Here is a 20,738-nt window from a genome sequence, read left to right as displayed (position 1 = left end):
GTGTGCTAGGTCTGCTTGGTTACGATTGGCTACATTTCAGCTTTCGAGGAATGTATTATTATGGTGGCAGACGACTGAGGCCGGATTGAGAGCACAGGGCCGTACTGTTGATTGGGATGTGTTCCGATATCGTTTTCTTGATAAATATTTTTCTATAGCAGCCAGACAAAAGAAAGAGAAAGAATTTGAGGATTTGAGACAGGGTAGTATGTCTGTTGCTGAGTATGAGACTCGATATTCTGCATTGTTGAAATATGTGCCACATATTGCTACGAATGTTCATGCTAAGATGAGGCATTTCTTGAAAGGGTTGAAGTTAGAGTTATTTGATCGTGTGCAATCAAACAACCCGGTATCATTTGAGGATGCAGTGACGAGGGCTGAGATGGCTGAGTTAGTTATGCAGGAGTATGGGGCTCAGGGACGATTATCAGAGCCGACTAAGGAGTCATTTCGAACTCAGGGACAGTCTTTTAAATATCAGAAGGGTTCATCTTCTTCTTCAGCATCATCTGGGAAACGTCGATTTGATTCACGACGTGTTGAGAGTCGTGGGGGCAATTCTCAGTCTGTTCAGGGGCAGAGAGGAGAGTCCAGAGCAGTGAGATGTTATCGTTGTGGGGGACCTCATCTGATCAGAGAGTGTACACAGACCGATATCACCTGTTTTGAGTGTGGCGGTGTTGGTCATCTGGCGAGACAGTGTCCTAGTCGTGAGGGACAGCGAGAGCCTAGGAGTGCTAGAGGTAGATCCTCAGAGAGAGGAGGACGACAGCCTCAGCAGTTTACACCACGACCTTCTGGAGGACAGCCACGTATGCAGGGAGCTGGTCCGCCTCAGGCACAGGTGTATGCTTTGACCCGGGAGCAGGCAGAGGAGGCACGAGAGGAGATGATAGCGGGTAAGTGTTATTTGTGTTCTTATCCTGCTTATATTCTTATTGATACAGGTGCCTCGCATACTTTTATATCGAAGAGGTTTGTGGTTGAGCATCATATGCGCTCGTCTCCATTGTCTATGCCTCTTTCTGTTTCGACACCTTCTGGAGTTGATATATCAGTTGTATCTATGATATCAGATGGTATTATTTCTTATGAGGGCTATGAGCTGAGATCTGATGTGATTATTATAGAGATGACTGATTTTGATTGTATTGTGGGAATTAATGTGCTGAAGAGATATGGTGCGACGGTTGATTGTTATCAGCGGGTAGTATACTTTTATACAGATGAGAAAGAGCGTTGGACATTTTATGGGAAGGGTTCTCGTCCCCGTGTTCCGTTGGTATCTGCTATCCGGATGTCTCGGTTATTGGAGCATGGACATGAGGGTTATCTTATTTATGCTGTAGATGTGGCAGAGAAGAAGAAGAAGGTGGGAATAGAGGAGATACCAGTAGTTGCTGAGTTTGCCGATGTATTTCCTGATGAGATTCCAGGCTTCCCACCAATTCGTGAGGTGGAGTTTGGGATTGATTTGATGCCAGGTACTTCCCCTATTTCTCGTACTCCTTACAGAATGACACCAGCAGAGTTGAGAGAGTTGAAAGCCCAGTTGCAGGACTTGTTGGACAAGGGATACATTCGCCCTAGTGTATCGCCTTGGGGTGCACCAGTTTTATTTGTGAGAAAGAAAGATGGAACGATGCGGCTTTGTATTGACTATCGACAGCTGAATAAGGTAACGATTAAGAATAAATATCCCCTCCCTCGTATTGATGATTTGTTTGATCAGTTGCAGGGAACCTCGGTATATTCGAAGATTGATTTGAGGTCAGGATATCATCAAATACGAGTTAGAGAGGAGGATATCCAGAAGATAGCATTCAGGACCAGATATGGGCATTATGAGTTTTTGGTTATGCCGTTCGGGTTGACGAATGCTCCAGTTGTGTTCATGAGTTTAATGAATATGGTATTTCAACCTTATCTCGATCGATTTGTTATTGTGTTTATTGATGATATATTGATATATTCCAGGAGTGAGGCTGAGCATGCAGGGCATTTGCGTTCGGTGTTACAGGTGTTGCGAGATAGACAGTTGTATGCCAAACTCAGTAAGTGTGAGTTTTGGTTGGATCGAGTGGTCTTCTTGGGTCATGTTATATCGAGAGATAGGATTTCTGTTGATCCAACGAAGGTTGAAGCCGTGTTACAGTGGTCTGCACCTACATCTGTACCTGAGATTCGTAGTTTCTTGGGTTTAGCAGGTTATTATCGTCGATTTATCGAGGGATTTTCAAAGATTGCTAGGCCTTTGACACAGTTGACTCAGAAATGTGTGCGATTTCAGTGGTCTGAAGCATGTGAGAGGAGTTTTCAGGAGTTGAAGCACCGACTGACGACTGCATCGGTGTTATCAATTCCTACAGAAAATGAAGGTTTGTTGTTTATACTGATGCATCATTACATGGTTTGGGATGTGTTTTGATGCAGGATCGACATGTTGTGGCATATGCCTCGAGACAGCTGAAACCGCACGAAACAAGGTACCCTGTGCATGACTTGGAGTTGGCAGCCATTATCTTTGCCTTGAAGATATGGCGACACTATTTATATGGTACCTCGTTTACGATTTATACTGATCATAAGAGCTTGAGATTTTTGTTTACCCAGACAGAGTTGAATATGAGACAGAGACGATGGTTAGATTTGCTGAAGGATTATGATTGTGAGATTGAATATCATCCTGGTCGAGCGAATCTTACAGCTGATGCATTGAGCCGTAAAGTGAGTTGTACTGCAGAGGATGTGAGTCGTTTATCAGCTATGATGATGTCTTGTTGTTCCTTGGGATATGATTTTGATATCTCGACGACTCCTATCCAGGTATCTACCTTATTAGCTGAACCTGATATATATGGTTGTATTCGTGATGCACAGATGACAGACGAGAGAGTTCAGCGATGGAGGGAGTTACTTTCTCAGAAACAAGATACTCGTTTTAGAGTGGCTGATGATGGCAGTTTGAGGATGAATGATAGATGGGTAGTTCCTGATATATCTGAGTTGCGCCAGGGCCTGTTGCGGCGTGCACATTGTAGTCGATATTCTATCCACCCTGGTGGCAAGAAGATGTATAAGGATCTACGCTCTCAGTTTTTGTGGAAGGGAATGAAACGTGATGTGATTGATTTTGTACGTTGATGTCTTAATTGTCAACAGATCAAAGCTGAGAGGAGAAGGCCGGGAGGTGAATTGAGGAGTTTAAAAGTGCCGACTTGGAAATGGGAGCACATATCGATGGATTTTGTGACTTATTTGCCAAGAAGCACTGGAACTATTGATGCTATTTGGGTGATTGTTGATCGATTGACGAAAGTTGCACATTTTATACCCTATAGCATGAGTAGTACGTACTTGACGATGGCACAGTTGTATATACGAGAGATTGTACGGTTGCATGGGATTCCAGTGTCTATTATTTCTGATAGAGATCCTCGATTTACTTCTCATTTTTGAGAAGGATTGCAGACTGCGATGGGGACAGAGTTGAGATTGAGTACGGCTTATCATCCCTAGACAGATGGTCAGACTGAGCGTACTATTCAGACGCTGGAGGATATGTTGCGTGCGTATGTTATGGATTTTAAATCTGTTTGGCAGTCATCTATTCCATTGGTAGAGTTTGCGTATAACAATAATTATCAGAGTAGTATTCAGATGGCTCCATTTGAGACATTGTACGGGAGACGTTGTAGATCTCCGTTATACTGGGATGATGTTGATCAAGCTGCAGTTACCGGTCCTGATATGATTCATGAGATGAAACAGAAAGTAAAGTTGATACAGCAACGATTGAAAGCAGCTCAAGATAGACAGGCCGCCTATGCCAATAAAAGACGAAGACCCTTAGAGTTTCAGCAGGGAGATCGAGTATTTTTGAAAGTTTCTCCTTTTCGTGGCACTGTGCGATTTGGTATAAAAGGAAAGTTGGCACCGAGGTATGTTGGTCCGTATGAGCTATTGCAGCGGATAGGCACTTTGGCTTACCGATTGGCTCTACCTCCATCTTTATCTGGTATTCATGATGTGTTTCATGTATCGATGTTGCGGAAGTATGATCCGGATCCTTCACATGTGTTGGATATTTCTGAGGTTTAGTTAGATCCTGACGTGTCTTATGTTGAGAGACCAGTTTGTATTTTGGATCGATCTGAACGGAGGCTTCGTAGTAAGCTTATACCGATGGTGAAGGTTCAGTGGGAACATAGAGGTGTCGAAGAGGCCACTTGGGAGACAGAGCGGCATATGAGGGAGCTCTACCCCTACTTATTCTGATGGTAAGACGTATCTTTTATTTATGCATGTTATTACTGTTTTTGATTAATTTCGGGGTCGAAATTCATTTAAGGGGGGTAGAAATATAATGCCTGAAGTAAATATCACAATTTGTTGATTTAGTAATGTGAGATTGCTAAATACTTAACGATTTTTAAAGAGGGAAATATGACATATTTTGATCATATGAAGTCCAAATGATTTGAAATTTGGATATAACGTAGAAAACTCAAAGATATAGAAGTTTCATATTTTGAGTTTTGGGAAATTTGGTCGTTTGACTGGTTCAAAGTGATATACCGGTGTTAAAATGTTAAATATTATATATTATATTATATTAATATAATATAATATAATATAATATAATATAATAAAAAAATAAAAAATAAAAAATGGTGAGGCGGTGGATTTCATTTCATCAAATGAAATGAATTTCAGTACATCCGTTTACAGATCGAGAAAGAGAGGGGAGAGAAAAGAAATAATAAAGTTTTCAGATTTTCTTTTTGATTTTGTGACTTATCGGTTTATCCAATCGACGAACCGACTTCAGTTCTGGGATCGTTGACACGAGGTCTTCGATTTGAGGTATAAATTTTATATTTTTGGTGATGTTTGACATTCGTCGATTTCTGGAATAAATCCAATAAATTGTTAAATCATACTGAAATTGAAGATTGTTGAGTAGTGTATGATTTTAACGAAGTAGAGAAGATTATTGTGTTGTTGTTTTGAATTATTCCTAATTTAGATTGGAGAGTTGTTTGTCAGTTGTTATTAATTCTGATTATATATTCGGAATCTACGAAGTATAGGCTACACGTTGATATAAAGTTTTCGTAATTTGACGGATGTTATAAAATAGCCTATTATTTGAAGTTAAATTAATTAAGGTGTATTTGATGATAGTATTGTGATTTAAATACACCACAATATTAAATTGTTGAACAATACAAATTTATAATCGAGTTTTATATTTTGTTGAATTAATTGTTGTTGGGCTATTTGATGTTATATATTGAGGCTGTTATAACTGTGTTGATACGGTGACAATGATCTGATAATTATTGTTGAATTATTTAGATATATCACAAGCCTCAGGATCAAAGAAATAGTCAGATTGTATATATACTCGATGTTGTTGGCTGTCGTTGTTGGGAGACGTCACGTTGATGTTGTTCGTTCAACGATATTGCTGTCGCCGGAGTTGGGGTGCGACGTATCGTTGATGTTATTCGTTCGACGATATTGCTGTCGCCGGTGTTGGGGTGCGACGTATCGTCGATGTTGTTGTTCGTTCGACGATATTGTTGTCGCCGGAGTTGGGGTGCGACGTATCGTCGATGTTATTGTTGCAGTGTGATGTTGTTGAGGTTGTTGATGGTTGATTGTCCAGAAACGGCAAAAGGGGTATTTCTGTTATCATTTCAGTTATATTTTATGTTGTTGTTAATATAACTGTTATTTATTACGATGATGATTGTTGTATATGCTCACCCTTTGGGGGCTGTTTCTGTTGGACAGGTTACAGGACTATGCCATGAGACAGGATAGTGGTACTACGTGTGTCTAGTCAAACAGTTCTGTAGTTGATAGTAGATAGAAACAGTATAGCTTATTGTCTTATTTGAGTTGTTGTGTATGTATTTATTATACTGTTTCTGCTACACTGACGTAGATAGTGTGGTGATGGCATTATTTTGTCGTATATGCATTATATTATTACGTCGTCGAAAATTTTTTTTTTATGAATATGACGTCACATGTTGTATGATTACGTGGCGAGGTTTGGGGCGCCACAATAGCCAAAACACTGTCATCACTCTCTACTAACAACTTTAAAGCACAAGAAAGCTCGTCAATTTCATGAAAGTGGATATTTGAAGTAACATATAACGAACCTGAAACTCTCAAGGTAAGATTATAAAAAGTTTCAAGAAACTTCTCCATTTTTCTCACATTTTCCCAATCACCACTTGTCAATGCACCTACATCCTTTCCATCTTCACAAACATGGGTAAGAAGATGATCCAACAATCCAGGATCATGAATACCATAACTCACAAAAGCATTTTCAAATTCCAAAGCAGTTTTCAACATCAAGTAAGTAGAATTCCACCTAGTAACAACATCCAAACACAAGGACTTCTTACTTGTTATCTTTTCAATTTCACAACAATCTTTGAATCTTTTAATCCTTGCAGGAGATTGTCTAATATATCTTATAGCTTGTCTAACTCGTCTCACAGAATCTCCAACTTTTTTCAAGCCATCTTGAACAATGAGGTTGATTATATGAGAATTAGGTACGTTAGCATTTGAACTCTGGCTTTCATCGATATTCATACCATCCTTTTCTGCCATCTATAAAAAAAAAAATGAAACAAATAACTTGTCAAGAAACAATAATGATAAATATGATGACAATAAAAGGCAAAATGGAACTGTTAGGCAAAACAAAAAAAAAAAGCAGGATAAAAAAATTGAAGCAAAATCCAAATCATTTGATCAATGCTTAGAAGCAGAAAAGATAAGTGTACAAAAAGACGAATTCCACTGTCCACATGCCAGCAACACATACATCTTATCTTAACAAAGAAAAAAAACCAGATTCAACGAATTGAACGGATGGCTCAAGATAGTGAGCTGAAATCTAGGAAACAATATATTCATCATTAATGCTTGATAATGGCATGAATTAACTTGAAAATTTTCAAGAAAACTCAACTCCCAGCTCGTATTTCACACACACAAAATCACGAGAATCATAGATAGTCAAAAAGTTTGAAGAAAAATCGAATAAAACCACCTCAATAAATCCATGTACTACACGAACGGCACTGGTAATCCAATAATTAAAAAGAAATAAAAAAATACACATCACCCGTGGACAAAAACAAAAAGAAAGAATCATCAGTAGTTTAGTTTGTACATAAAGAATCTCTCACCCCAGATGTCAAAACCAACAAGAAAATACTCAAACAAGAAAGATTCAAAAAATCACGAACCATTAGTCTATATTCTAAGCTATGCGCGATGGAAAGTGAAGAAATCAAGAAAGAAAAAGTATCTTCAACTACTCAACTCCGATTAGGCGATTACCACTCACTTTGACAGTGTGTGCGAGAAAAAAAAAAGAAACGATCGGTTTTCTGAGGGTGAATGATATTAAATACTTAATAGGCCCATTATACATAAACAATCTTATATTTAACAATAATATGACTCATTATACATAAAAACCCTATATTTAACAATAATACGGTCGGTTCGGTTCTTCGGTTTTTTTGGTGAATAAAACCGAAAACCGAAAACCGAAAAACCGAATTTCATACATTTTAAAACCGTAACCGACCGAAAAATCGATAAAATCGAACCATTTAAACCGAATTATTCGGTTCGGTCGATTTTTTCGACTTTTTTCGGTTTTATGCCCACCCCAGTTTGCACTGATATACCATGAGAGTTAAAAGTGAAAATAGGAGATATTTCGAGGGGCGCAATGCATTTTACTCAAGAAAAAAAACATTAAATTATCTTCCGGACAACTCCTCTTCTGCTCTAACGCGAACTCGTCTTGTTGGCTCACAACGTAAGATTTGCAAATGAAATTGTATCTAATCAACCGTCGCAGCAGCAAATTTAGATGTCCTCCTATTTCAATTTTGAGTTTTAAATGTCTACCCTCTAAAAACTCATGGTAAATTACACTTCCAGCACAAGCCTGCCATATTTCAATGGGTTCTTGATATTTAATATTCATTTGTTTTGATAAGGTAATCATGATAAGGAGCTCTCCGGAAACCTCAAACGCGAGCCTGTTACTGTTAAAATGTGAATTATCGGTTTCCCGCAATAGCAAATTTGATGTTATAAATCCCTTCATGAATGCCTTTGGAGGTATTTGATATTATATTCACATATTGGTGTGTGCTTTTCACAAAATTGTTTCTACATTTTGAATGCTTTCTTGCGTGATGATGCAGGGTATTCTTAAGATTGAGATTTGAACCTAATTTTACCGCATAAGCTAGCTCGGGGGAGGATTGTAATCGATATAAGGAAATTAACACATCTTTCATGCCCAAAAAAGAATATTTAGAGCGTGAATTTTACAAATGACTCAATTACCAACTAGAGGCAATCCAACACATAGCGGTGGAACCTGAGCTCTGATAACATGTTAAGATCGAGATTTAGACTTAACTCAACTCCAAAAGCTAGGCCAAAGGAGGATTGTTCAAGTCCATATATACAACTGTCAGATATTTTATCCGATCGATGTGGGACAATTTACAGGTAGTTTTAAGGATGTGTACATTTTTGTTGTGAAGCTGGCTTATATTAAACATGATACTCCTTTATGAAGTACTGTTAGTTTTTTATATGTTCAGCTGTGGCTTTGGTGGCGATGCCAATGGCAAATGCTGTAACTATGGAATCGATAGCGGTGACTGTAACAAGAGTGGACTGAGTCATTTCATGGTTTCCACATTAGTGTATGACAAGTTACTTGGACTGTCATGCCTTAACAGAGTACTAATTGTAAAAAAATGTTACTGGTGGTATCTTATGACATCTTGCAAACAATTAGACCTATCTCATACTTGTACCAGCACCACTTATCATCATTTTATATTTTGGTTCTACGATGCAATTTTTGACTTGCAAGTAGCCTGTCACCATGTACGCTCAGTGTTTTACCTCGTACCCATGGTTATATCGGTAAGGACTCTGGCTCTGGGATTCTCTTGTTGTGTTACTGTGTAGTTCCTCTTGATATCTTGTCCTTTCTGGATTTTCTTGTGTATTTAGGGGCATCTGGGAAAAGCAGAACAGAGGTGTTATGTTTAAATTATTAGTATCTGTTGTCATTTTAGAGCTGGAACTTTAACCGAAAGAAATCATTTCCAGTGTCAAAATTTTATATCTTCATACTGAGATGAGACTGCACCGAATTGCCTAACTTACCTCCAAGGATTAGAGCCCCTCAAGTGGACAGCAGATAATGTCGTTTTATGAACCACATTTCTTCTTTAATTTAACTTTGTATCTGACAGGTGATTGGTAACTCAATTGCATTCGCTATGGGATTGGCAACTACACTTGCTTTACTTGGTGTAGCAGCCTCATTTGCTGGAAAGGCATATGATCAGATTGGGCAAGGTCTACCTGTGGCTGCTTCCATTTTAGCTGTTGCCATGGGTCTAAATCTAAACATTAGCAGTGGTGCTGCCTCCCTGACATACCGAGTTGTATCCAAGTTCGATTGTATTTGATAAAAATGGCCTAATTTTTTGAATCTAAAAATAGCTTAATTTTTTGAATCATCGTTTTGTTATATTAATAATTGTTAATAAATTGCTATATTTGTGTTCTTTGCTCCAACATCTTTCTTGTTTGCTGTTGATGAAGATTATAGAAGTGCTTCCATCTTCTTTTTTTGACAATTTTGATCCTCGTGCAGCCGCAGCCAGTTTCCCTTCAAGTAATAACAACTTTATTCGGTTGCTTGAAAAATTTTCAACCGAGAAAAGAACAAGCATTGCTTACACTTGTAATCAACAAAGAATTACTCTTATTGTTAATATTTTGTGGTCATCACTTACCAGGCGTTCAAGCATATTTGGCTGGCTCACATTTGCATTAGCTGCATCACCATGCAGTACTCCTATTCTTGCTTGCTGAGATACGTTGCACCGACCAGAGTACTTTCTGATATATTTTGCTGTAGCTAAACCTGTTTGCTATAGCTACGCAGTTATTTTCGTAAGTTTTAAATTTTATTTAAGCAAGTGAGAACTGGGTTATTTGATGTTTCCGTGACAGAATCCAGTGATAGGTGGCAGCCTACTGTTAGCACACAACTGGATATGTTGCTCTTCTTCTTGTAGCTTCCTTTGCTGGAGCTTTGCGGGTATCAATTTTTACAGTACAAAATAAATCCTTCCTGCCATTGCATGCAGAGCCTGCTCACACTCCGCAAGTTTTCAGCATGGATCAATCCAATGAGCTAGTACTATTTTTCATAAACATATCAAAGAATACTAGTCGTCTTGACACACGATTTTGCATCTCATTTGCAGTGGTGCTGCTCTCCTCAAAGTGGTGCACCTCCTTGTCTGGAAAACAGGCATACTTCGATTGAAACTTCTGATTTGCGTAATATTTAAGATAACTAGTATCCCTACGATACAACTCATGGTAACAAAAGAGAAGACCCAATTACAATAATCGATCGTACCCAAGTGGGAAAATTGCAGATCTCATCACATTTACCTCATCACATTCCGGGATCCAGCCATCAAAACTCAGAAGAGATGCATAACGAAATAAATAAAACGCAACTAGTACAGAAAAATGTCAACTATCTTCTTCTTGGGCTTTCCAACAAGTCCCCTCGATCCACCCGTCTATCTATTTAAAACCAAATCTTTCCATTTATGTGAGACGATATCCAAAATTACAGTGCAGTGGCGGCAGTTGCATTCACCATCTGTTTAGCAGGAGCCATGGTTAACCATGTGCTCATACTGGTTCAAGGACTCCTGCCGCTGCAGCCTCATGTCCTCATTAAACTTCTTGATGAAGGCCTCCACACGCCGGTTCAACTCATCCTGGCTCAATGATGGTTCTTTCCTGAGCTTCCCTGACCCAGATGATGGGGTCATCAGTGGGCTCCTGGCATTTGTTCGGTCGTTGAAAGTTTCGGTTTTGGTCATGATAACCTTTGGTGTGTTTGTCTTCTCCCAGGTTTCGTTCTTTCTCAAGTGCCTTGTCAATGGCATCGCTCGGCCCTCTGTTATTGTTTTCCAGGTGCTCTCCAGTGTGTCCTGCTTCTTTGGTTTCGACACTCTTAACACTGCTTTGGCTCCACCTGTTGTTCAACATGAAAATGGAATTACGGAAATATTTTAATTCAAAATATATATTCCAGTTCTCTTAATTTTATGACATCATAGACTCGAGAAACCAGGCCTGCAATATTTGAAACTTTGATACAGAAAATCAAGGTTTTGTAGTCAGGTGCTTGTGCTTTGATATCACACCATCAACTTTTATTATTATGGAATTGCAGAATCCACTAAATTTCGTTTATTTTAATAGGTATTAAAATAATTATCACTTGGATACACAGAATCCAAAACTGTCTGGCACCACACAATTTACATTACATGTAAATGTAAATTGTATCTTTAATTCTCGACAAAATTGTATATAACAATACGCTGATAGTGGAAAGTTTGCCCGCTAATTATTTAAAGAACGGTATGGGGGAAATATTGCGGCGTTTCAGAGACCGAAGGCTTCTATTTTGTCGCCTTAGAATATCACAGCTTTTCAGGGATAACCTTTTTAAGTTGGATTTGGATCACCAAGCCCTAGACTCAAATTCTGGTTTCAAGGACAATCTCGGTAAAAGCGAGGGCCAATCTCGGTATTTAACAGCGGCTAAATTCCATTTCCAATGTCACCTAAATAAAAATTTAAAAAAGTTAACCTAAAGACCGACTCAATCCGTGCGTGGTCCCACACACCAGATTAAGGGCCAGCTCAACGGTAACATTCTGCCAGCTGCCACCATCCTCGCAGCTGACCGTTATCGGCCAAATCCGCCGGTAAATGTCCAAAATACTAATTCAGCGAATATTTCAAGCGATTAACGTGAACTTCTAAAGAAAAGCCAAGGAAAAGAAGTAGTACCTTCTGGACTAACTTTGAGATTTCTCCGGTTACCGAACCTAGCCGAGGCCGGCGATTTCACGTTCTCTGCAGAATATTCCTTCGTGTCCTTACGTGTGGATTTCGTGGTCACGTACTCGTTCTCTTTGTTGCTTGTAGGTTCGTCTTCAAACACAATACCACCGTCAGAGCTAGCATTTACAACTGATGGAGCGACTGCCTCTAAGTTTTCATACGCGTCGAATCCTATTCCGTTCTCCACCACCTTCACATCATAGCTGCTGCCGTCGTCCAACACGACGTCGTTGTACTCGTACTCGTCTGCCTGTACAGCACCTTTAACGGCCACTGGCTGTGGTTGAGCGTGAACCATGCCATCTAACGGCTGCGAAGAAGTTGATAGAAACTCGTCGTCATCCTTCCTGGACTGTAGCTTGGAGGATGCGACGATAGAGATGATGATACAGTTGATAACGAGGTACAGATACGGAGGCCTGAGCCAGGATACGAAGCCGTTGTAGATTGACGGCACTTCATAGACGGCGAAATCCGTTATTGCCGGAGCTGAAAATTTGAGCATAATCCCAGCTGACAGAAAGATGGTGGATATTAAGACAAGTTTAAATGATAATATGGAGTTGCTAGATATTTGTGACAGCATCGCCATAGCCATATTTTTCCGTCGAGTTAAAGATAAGCTTTCCGAGGGTTAAAGAAGAGAAATAATAAATGAAGAAATGTGGAGCGGAGGCATCAGCAGAGTGAAGGATGGAACATGGTATTTATATATAAATGCCCGTTTGATATACATTGCGTGGATAGAACGGTAAATTCATGGGGGGAGTGAATTGAATATTATGTTAGCTGGCAAGTCAGATCATAGGTGGCATTTCTACCCGATCACCGCTTGCCATGGCCGACCTATCACCCAATTCAAACCATACCAAAATATTTTATCATGCACACACGCATCAATATATATTATATTATATATATAAGTATTTGTGTATGTTTTCTAGGTTAATTTTTTTTTTTTTGAGAAATATTTTCCAGGTTAATATTATTTCTTTACACAAACAATATCAGATTTAGTTAAGATCCCTCATATTAATCTCAACACAAAATTAATTTACTTTGTGTGGAGCATGCGCGTGAGATAAATTAGATCCAAGGCTTAAAGAAGTACGTCGTCGTACGGTGTTTTTTGTGTTTTTTTTGGTGCTAAAATATGAAATAAGTTTTTGGAACGTGGGACTACAACAAAAGCAAGATATTAATATCAAGATTAATTAAATTAAGTAATGAACAAATTGATTACCTTTTTCAACGGATATATATGTGGCCGTTGGTCGTCCCTACAAACACTCAGACACTGCTCGTGCTTGTAAATCTAAAACATGTGTGCGTTAGTACTAATTGCATTCTTAAATTTAAAAATAAATGTATCTCGGTTCAATCAATGAATACAGTACTTCATCATTATTAAATATATTTAATTTGGAGTAGCTAATAAACAAAATTACTGTCTTACATAACTCCGTGTTTATGGATTTACTGTTTTGATTGCGAGAGCGTTCATCCTTTATCCTAAACATGCAACACGTGATAATATGGTGAATGAAGCATGGTTGGTTGATAATAAAGGGTATCTTATATATATATATATATATATATATATTTCATTTTAACCCGTTATAACATGGGTTCATTCTCAATTACTTCATTTTTTCTCGTATGCCTGTGACATGTTCCAACTGGGTCTCGAGGTTGACTAAAGAAAAGATCGATCAGCAGAACGGTCACGTAACTCGAAATCAAATTGAGGTCGCCGTCGAACCAATTATAAATTGACAAGCTGTGGGCCTGTATTTCGATTTTTGTTATTTTCCATATTGGTATTAGAAATTTTTCATTAAATATTTATTTTTACAGACATCTGTACATGTGACCCTTTATCCACTCTTATTATTTATTATAGTAGGTATCGTGTTATTTTTCCGACTTATTTAGGTATTGAAAATTTGCGACAAATATATGTGCTGTACACAACAAAAAACACACGTAAATGACAAGTCGAGCGGTATGTGGACTTGACTTATGCGATAACACAATAAACTCGTATTAAGAATATATAATGCGTCCCGGGATACTCATCCTGCATTGCTCCCGAAATGCCAACAAAGTAGCACACTATCTTGCATCCCTGGGACTTCATAGATGGCCTAATCTTGAATCTGTATATTTTTTATATAGGGACTTTTGTAATTACTAATATGCCTTGAGCTAATGAAATGTGTTTCAAGAAAATCATTGTGCAAATCGCTGACGAAATATGAATAACTTTCATCTCTTTACAATAAAAATTAGTCCAAATGAAATGAAGAGTAGAGTTTTGCTCTTACAAAGAATATCTCAAGGTAAACTAAACTCTCACCCACATCCCAACAAGAAAATACAATCCTCTACAAACAGTTTACAAAGCAAAGCACAGGTGCAGGAGATAAAAAAAAAAACCCCAAATGATTTGTGGTATGTGAATGTGATACGGCAGAACTAACCATTTAATGTTTTGAGAACAACCCTTGGGTTAAAGAGGAAAAATCGTACTCTTTCCCTGTTTGGGAAGTTGAAGATGAAAATGGAGGCGTGGTCTGGCTGCTTGCTCTAACGGTTGTACTGCCATTGCTAGAAGCATTGAGTCCCACAGTATATGTGCTGTAACAAATTATGTTAGTAAATGTTAATGACATTCTATGAGTAATGCAACATAGAAAAAACTTTGAAAATTGCTAGAAAGGGTAAAAAAAACATGTTTTCCTTTTTCTGGGATAGCAGGAAATTGACAAAAGGACCAACAACCTCAAACAGCGGAGCAGCTATAGTTTATTTGAGTCATATGGAACAGAGTGAGGGAAAATCAGTGAAATAAGAAAAATGCTGATGTATTTACACGTGTCCAACTATTAACAACAAAAATGCTGCGTAAACCTCCATCAAGAGGTCAAGATTTGTATGTGGTCCTGCATATACCTGAGGCTGTGTTGGTATGTAATATCAAATAAAATAAGCAGCACATTTTTTAATTTTATCTGTTTCTGCCTCTGACATAATATAAAATCAGCCATCATCAACGAATTAGATCTTCCTGGTCCCCTCCTGTAACTGATGACAGAGGCTCTAGTAGTATATGGACCCTATTGCAATTAAAAATGGATGTAACAATACTCTGTTCCTATTTCTAATACAAGAGCAAATAGTTTTTGAACCACTCCTCGGGTACTAGTTTGCAGACGAGAAGTGTTTTCTATGTACCAGTAAATATCTTTGATTATCATACATAGCAAAAGAGTCGGGGAACATGAGCAGCACTTTCAAGACCACTTTTGGTCAAGATCTTTGCTCATGGTTACCTCAGCCCATTAGAGAGCATCCGATGAGAAAGAAACTAATTGAAAAATGTCATACCACAATGTTGCTCCAACAAAAACATGAAAAGGAATAGATGAGCATGTAACTGCAAAAAATGAAGATTTTAATTTTATAATTATATTATACTAATTGCTAAACCTAAATGAGAATATTTTTAGCTTCGTACAAGGAAAAAATGAACATATCTTCTGCAGTCAAAGCAAAAGGAACATTAAATGCTCATGCACTGGAGCCAATTCAAGTTCTTCCACACTTAATTACCCACAAACACTAGGATTAAATTAACTGCAAAATCGCGCACTACATTGATAAGTGTATACCTGGGTATTGGGGGAGTAGAAGAGTTGCCAACCGAATGAGTAGCTCCTACGTTTCCCATCTGCTTCAGGAGCAGAAAAAGCAGAATGTGAATGTAAATTTTCATTGTTTGATGACAAGATTACCATACACAACTCTAACCTACCTGCATCATCATTCCAGGCAAATGATAGCCAATGTTTGGCCAACTTTGGTTGGGAAAGTTGGTTCCATTCAATGCAGGTTGCAAACCAGTAGTAGCTTTTGGCATTCCACCAGAAGCATTGGCTACAGCAGCCATTAGAAGAGATTGTTGCTGAGCTAGCATAGCAAGTTGCTGCTGCTGGGCAGAAAATGGTGAAACTACATTCGACTGCAAAAAGGAAAAAATCAACTTGATCGATTTTCTTTTGAACACTAGAGCAGGAAAGTCTAAAAATCTGCTAATTTGAACCATCCTGTCCTTGCAGACATAATAATGAATGGAGTTTTAAATCTTGTATCAAGCAATAATAACTGTTAGTGTTTTGGGAATTAGTAAAGGTCAGCACAGAGCACTCGGGGTGGTTGGGGTAGGGGAACGGCTAATATCACTTCTCTACCACAAACCATACCTTATCAAAAAGAGACATTATGTCCGTTTTGGCATCTTTTTGAGGTTTCCCTGGCACTAAACAAGGAATGAATGACGGCGAACCTGTAAAAAGATCTTCAATTCCTGAAGGGGATTGGGTCTTGTTATCATCAAGTTTTGTTTGGCCAGTCTTTTCTGTTGTCGATGGCGATGCAGGAGCTGTTGCAAGTTGCGAGATGTTACTTAGAGAAGAAACAGGTCTAGGCACCAAATTTGTAGAACTCAAGTTTTGAGATTGAACTCTTGGTACCTTAAACATTTTCTTGAAAAAAAAAACAATAAGCAGACAGAAGATAAAATTAGAGAACGAGAGCAATTCACACATACATTGAAATCCAGCCCATGTATTATCATCCCCGGATACCCCGGCAGAATTTTTGACAGAACCATCTAGTGAAAGCATATTGAAAAGGTCGGTAGCATAATCAACTTTAGGGGGAGAAACAGTTTCTGTAAAATGCTTTGTAGGTTCAGCTGGTTCTGTTCTCGGAATAACTTGTTCAGTCACATGAGACGGAGCAATCTGCATTAAAAAATTTAGAAAGAAAGATGAGGTCTAAAGTTAGCATTTTCACCCTTAGAATATAATACATTCTAAAAAGAGTAGCTCTAGTTTTTCATAAATCATCTTATGCACTGTTCACAGTATAATAAATTACTCTATGCTTACAATGCATAGGAAAATTGAAAATTCTTTCCCAGATTTGACAACAAATTGCATCTTCATTGGAAGGATAAGAATATGGCTATATGAAATAAATCTTTATTGACGGCATCATGTATATGAAAAAATATAAGTGGCCAAATTTTTTAGAAGACCCAGGTAAAAGGTCAAATAATAATGAAACTCGACATACTTGTTCTGGTCCTTTAGTAGTTCTAGAAGCGGTAATATTTTCTTTTGTAACAGGCGCTGGAACATGTTTCCTCTTATCAGCTAAGTTCCCAGATTGGCTAACATTCCCATAGCCACTTCTATCACTTGGTCTTTGCCACTGTACAGAAGTTTTTTCTTCTATTTTCCTAGGCGGTGACTTTGGTTTCCCATTTTTGGATATCCATCTCTTTTCTTCATACCTAAATTTGAAAAAGGAAAATATTATCTAAAAACCAGTTCATAGAATCAGACATGTGAAAAAAGTGTGTGAAAGATATCCTTGAAAATAAGTGGCTCATACTTCGCTCGAATAAAATTTTCAATCCCAACTCTATCATAGTTTGGTGGCAACTCTGCTTCCCAGTAACTGTTTGCCTTCTCGTTTCCCATGACTATGTTAATGAGAAGAAATATTTAAATAACATGATTTTTTTAAAATATCAAATAGAAAACATCCTAAATGAGTCAGACTTCTGAAATTATTACATTGAATAAATGAAACCTGTTCAGGAAGCCATGTGTCAAGTGCAGCAGATCTCACCTACAAAGTGATGAAAATATACTAACAATGAGAAACATCAATAAGAAGCATCAGACATAATAGTTGGCTACCAGTCGATTGCTAGTCAAAAGTTATAAAAGGAAGTACAACAAGAAGGACAAAGATATTCAAAAACATTATCACCAGGTTTAACAAACTATTGAAAACTTCAAACATAAATAGCCAACTGCTAGACACAATAAACATTTAAAATAACAAGATGTTGTGTCCAATTTCCGATAACATCAATATAAAAGCTGAACTCTAGAACTGACAAATCTATTTCTACATCTGAACAGAGGAACAACTTCCGCTATTAATCAGGTACTCTAAAGACGCCATAGAAATTAAGTAAATGATACCTTGGAGATGTGAACTCCAAGACTTCTGTGGATCCCAGAGCATTGCATACATATAAAAACACCTAAGTTCACACTTGCCCATCGAGGACCTCTGGATTTCAGAATAAAATGCACAATCAAGACAAACAAAAATGTTGCACTTGAACTTAATTCATGAAAATAAGAAAAATTATAACTATAGATTCCACCACTACGCATAATTTTTAATCAGCATAGCATTTTAAATACTTCTAAAGATAAATGCAAACACATTTATAGCGTTAGAGATACACACTTGCTTTTGCAATCAGCACATTCCCTATTCTCTGGCAATTTAAGAAGTCCTTCCAAAACCTGATAACACAGAGATTGATGTAATTGAAAAGCATAACAAGAACCTAGGGACAGCGCCACTGAGCTAGAACTCCAAGCGATTTGTGAGAAAGGTAATCCTCTTTAAATAAAACCATCAACAACAAAATAACGTGAGTACGGAGAGTAAAATAAATGGCGGCAAGTCATATACAAATGAATGTAATCTAATTTACAGTTTAAAGAAACTAGTCAAGCCTACCTCTGTATTTCAGCCCAACAGTCTTCTAAGTAAGCTCATGATAAAGGGTAGACCAAAGCACAGGAATTAGCAGATATTTCTAGCATATAGATTAAATAACTACGTACACCTTCAACTAATAAATATCTTCTAAATTTTCATTAAACCTTAATAACTTAAAATAAACTCTCATATCATCAGTTAAACGTTATGCAATCTCAATAATACGAAACCGGCACCTTTGTCACACTATATCACCAATCACAGCTAGAAAACACAAGATCAAATCATTCAACAATCTCAAAAAAGGGCCAGATTTTATGGTAACAACTTCCCTAAAACATGTGACATGCGATCACAGTAAATAGACCAGGCATACAGAAACGTAATCTTTCAACAATCACGCTAGGGAAAATCACATTGAGAGTCGAATAAACAAAAGTGAAAACCATAAAACCGACAACAAAATTAGGACCTTTCGGTGCTTGCCATTGAGCTCCTTGGAGACACTCGCTTTCTCATTCATGGCGATGATTGATTCCAACCCGTAACCCAAAAATAGAAATAAAAAAACAAGGAGAACGGGAATTTGACGAATTCGATTCGATCTTTTGCTCTCCCCTCTTCCTCCCACCAAGGGTTGTCCGGTTCAATTTTTTTCGGTGCCAAGAATTTGCGTGGAGAGAGAGGAGAAATGGAGGATACCAAACACAACTTAGCTTTCCGTTTATAAATTGCCCTTCGTTCTCACAATTTTGCTGTTGCTTTCCTTTTTCTTTTCTTTTTTTTCAGTGCATTGCGTGTGAAGTGGAGTCGTTGACGAAACATCATCCATCTCGGGGGACATATGGACGGCGCCAGAGGGATGGAAATGGCCGCTTGCTTAATAACGTCGTCTTAATCTTAATTTACTACCAATAATTTACAATGTTTTTATGTTTACTCGCTAATTTTTTACTTGCAAAACTTGTTAATTACGCAAATCGTATTGTCGTACTGATAAAATATTGGTAGAAATAATCGAATTAATTACATTGATATAAAAAAAAACTTATATAATTCATCAACTCGCATAATTACTACAGAGTTTATTTTAAATAATTTACATATCATATAATTTTATAATAAATATGCTTGTGTTAGAGTCTATTTTCATACTATCAATATTAATAAATATATATAAGTGATTTTTTATATGCGATAATTGTATTTAATACGAAATATGTGAAATAATTGTTTATATGAAAATGAGGATGTTATAATAGTATATTAGGAAAAAAAAATTGATTTTTAAAGTTTAACATTTTAATTGTATACCTAGATCTACTAATTATATTGAATCCGACAACAGCAGTTTGCATGATAAGTCTGAGTTTGGTCATTAGTGGATGTTGACTGAAGGGTATATATAACACTAGTTGACGAAAGTATTTAAGATTATTTAGTGATAATGATCGAGGTTAATCATTTTATTATTTAATTGGAATTAATTTCTCTAAGTCAGCAACCACTCGATTAGAGCCAAGAAAACGATTGGTATTGAACAAGGTGCATTTATTTTATTTTTTATTTTTTTTAAAAAAAAACAAGGTGCATTTATTTAAATAAAGCACACGTATAATAATAATAATAATTGTTTTAATTTTACGAATTCGTTTATGAAATAAAAGCTCAACCAAACAATACTTTTTTAAAAGCGAGCTTTTAATTATTGACTTTGTTTTTCAACCAATTTTGCCACAGTTGATTTAAGTAAATTTAAAAATTCGCGTTTTTTTATCCACACAAAGTGAAATATAAACTCAAGATTTCATGGATCTTGACCCTTGGGGCCTCACTCTTAAATATTTGGCAACATGCATCTTTATGTGATAAAGAATCTAAAGAATTTTATGACAAAAATCCTACAAAAATGAGATGGATCACAATAATGGTATGAATTCATATTTCATTGAGCTTTTTTTATTCACTTGGAATATGATTCAAGAATTATTTTATTCTAATGAATATGTTATATTTCGATCTGGACTCTATACGAGGTTTTCTCTTGTAACTGTACTCATCTGAAATTTTTTCTATCGCGAGCTTTCTCATTAATCATT

The 20,738-nt window shown here is 37.2% G+C and overlaps 4 protein-coding genes across 9 annotated transcripts; 1 reads left to right on the top strand and 3 right to left on the bottom strand.

Moving 5' to 3' along the window:
- Positions 1-5,854: 5,854 nt before the first annotated feature.
- Positions 5,855-6,645, bottom strand: LOC142526133 (zinc finger BED domain-containing protein RICESLEEPER 2-like). The gene is made up of 2 exons (XM_075630392.1): positions 6,116-6,645; positions 5,855-5,864 (listed from the first exon to the last, which is right to left on the bottom strand). The coding sequence occupies exons 1-2, from the start codon at positions 6,643-6,645 to the stop codon at positions 5,855-5,857; spliced, it is 540 nt and encodes a 179-aa protein (XP_075486507.1).
- Positions 6,646-7,794: 1,149 nt separating this feature from the next.
- Positions 7,795-10,508, top strand: LOC142526597 (uncharacterized). 3 transcript variants are annotated; one of them, XM_075631095.1, is made up of 5 exons: positions 7,795-8,580; positions 8,676-9,006; positions 9,342-9,536; positions 10,118-10,263; positions 10,368-10,508. In XM_075631095.1, exons 1-4 carry the CDS (start codon positions 8,462-8,464, stop codon positions 10,118-10,120), a joined length of 648 nt encoding a protein of 215 aa, XP_075487210.1. In that variant the 5' UTR covers positions 7,795-8,461; the 3' UTR covers positions 10,121-10,263; positions 10,368-10,508. The 3 variants fall into 3 exon arrangements, 2 of the variants coding, with proteins under 2 accessions (XP_075487210.1, XP_075487209.1); XR_012815289.1 differs by lacking the exon at positions 8,676-9,006 and having other exon boundaries at positions 7,795-8,181; positions 9,342-10,263; XM_075631094.1 differs by lacking the exon at positions 10,368-10,508 and having other exon boundaries at positions 9,342-10,361.
- LOC142526596 (uncharacterized) lies at positions 10,423-12,924 on the bottom strand. The gene is made up of 2 exons (XM_075631093.1): positions 11,986-12,924; positions 10,423-11,158 (listed from the first exon to the last, which is right to left on the bottom strand). Exons 1-2 carry the CDS (start codon positions 12,635-12,637, stop codon positions 10,782-10,784), a joined length of 1,029 nt encoding a protein of 342 aa, XP_075487208.1. The 5' UTR covers positions 12,638-12,924; the 3' UTR covers positions 10,423-10,781.
- Positions 12,925-13,958: 1,034 nt separating this feature from the next.
- LOC142526809 (ADP-ribosylation factor GTPase-activating protein AGD5-like) lies at positions 13,959-19,507 on the bottom strand. Of its 4 annotated transcripts, XM_075631416.1 has the most exons (12): positions 19,112-19,507; positions 18,379-18,437; positions 18,105-18,195; positions 17,688-17,742; positions 17,503-17,593; positions 17,182-17,401; positions 16,652-16,847; positions 16,305-16,483; positions 15,857-16,063; positions 15,714-15,775; positions 14,523-14,679; positions 13,959-14,198 (listed from the first exon to the last, which is right to left on the bottom strand). In XM_075631416.1, exons 1-11 carry the CDS (start codon positions 19,160-19,162, stop codon positions 14,526-14,528), a joined length of 1,365 nt encoding a protein of 454 aa, XP_075487531.1. In that variant the 5' UTR covers positions 19,163-19,507; the 3' UTR covers positions 13,959-14,198; positions 14,523-14,525. The 4 variants fall into 4 exon arrangements, with proteins under 4 accessions (XP_075487531.1, XP_075487530.1, XP_075487532.1 ...); XM_075631415.1 differs by lacking the exon at positions 13,959-14,198 and having other exon boundaries at positions 14,288-14,679; XM_075631417.1 differs by lacking the exon at positions 13,959-14,198 and having other exon boundaries at positions 14,288-14,679; positions 15,714-15,772; positions 19,112-19,506.
- Between the last annotated feature and the right edge of the window lie 1,231 nt (positions 19,508-20,738).

This window comes from Primulina tabacum, chromosome 15, assembly GCF_025594145.1.
Source record: "Primulina tabacum isolate GXHZ01 chromosome 15, ASM2559414v2, whole genome shotgun sequence".
NCBI classification, from domain to species: Eukaryota; Viridiplantae; Streptophyta; class Magnoliopsida; order Lamiales; family Gesneriaceae; genus Primulina; species Primulina tabacum.
This window is presented reverse-complemented; position numbering and strand designations above follow the sequence as displayed.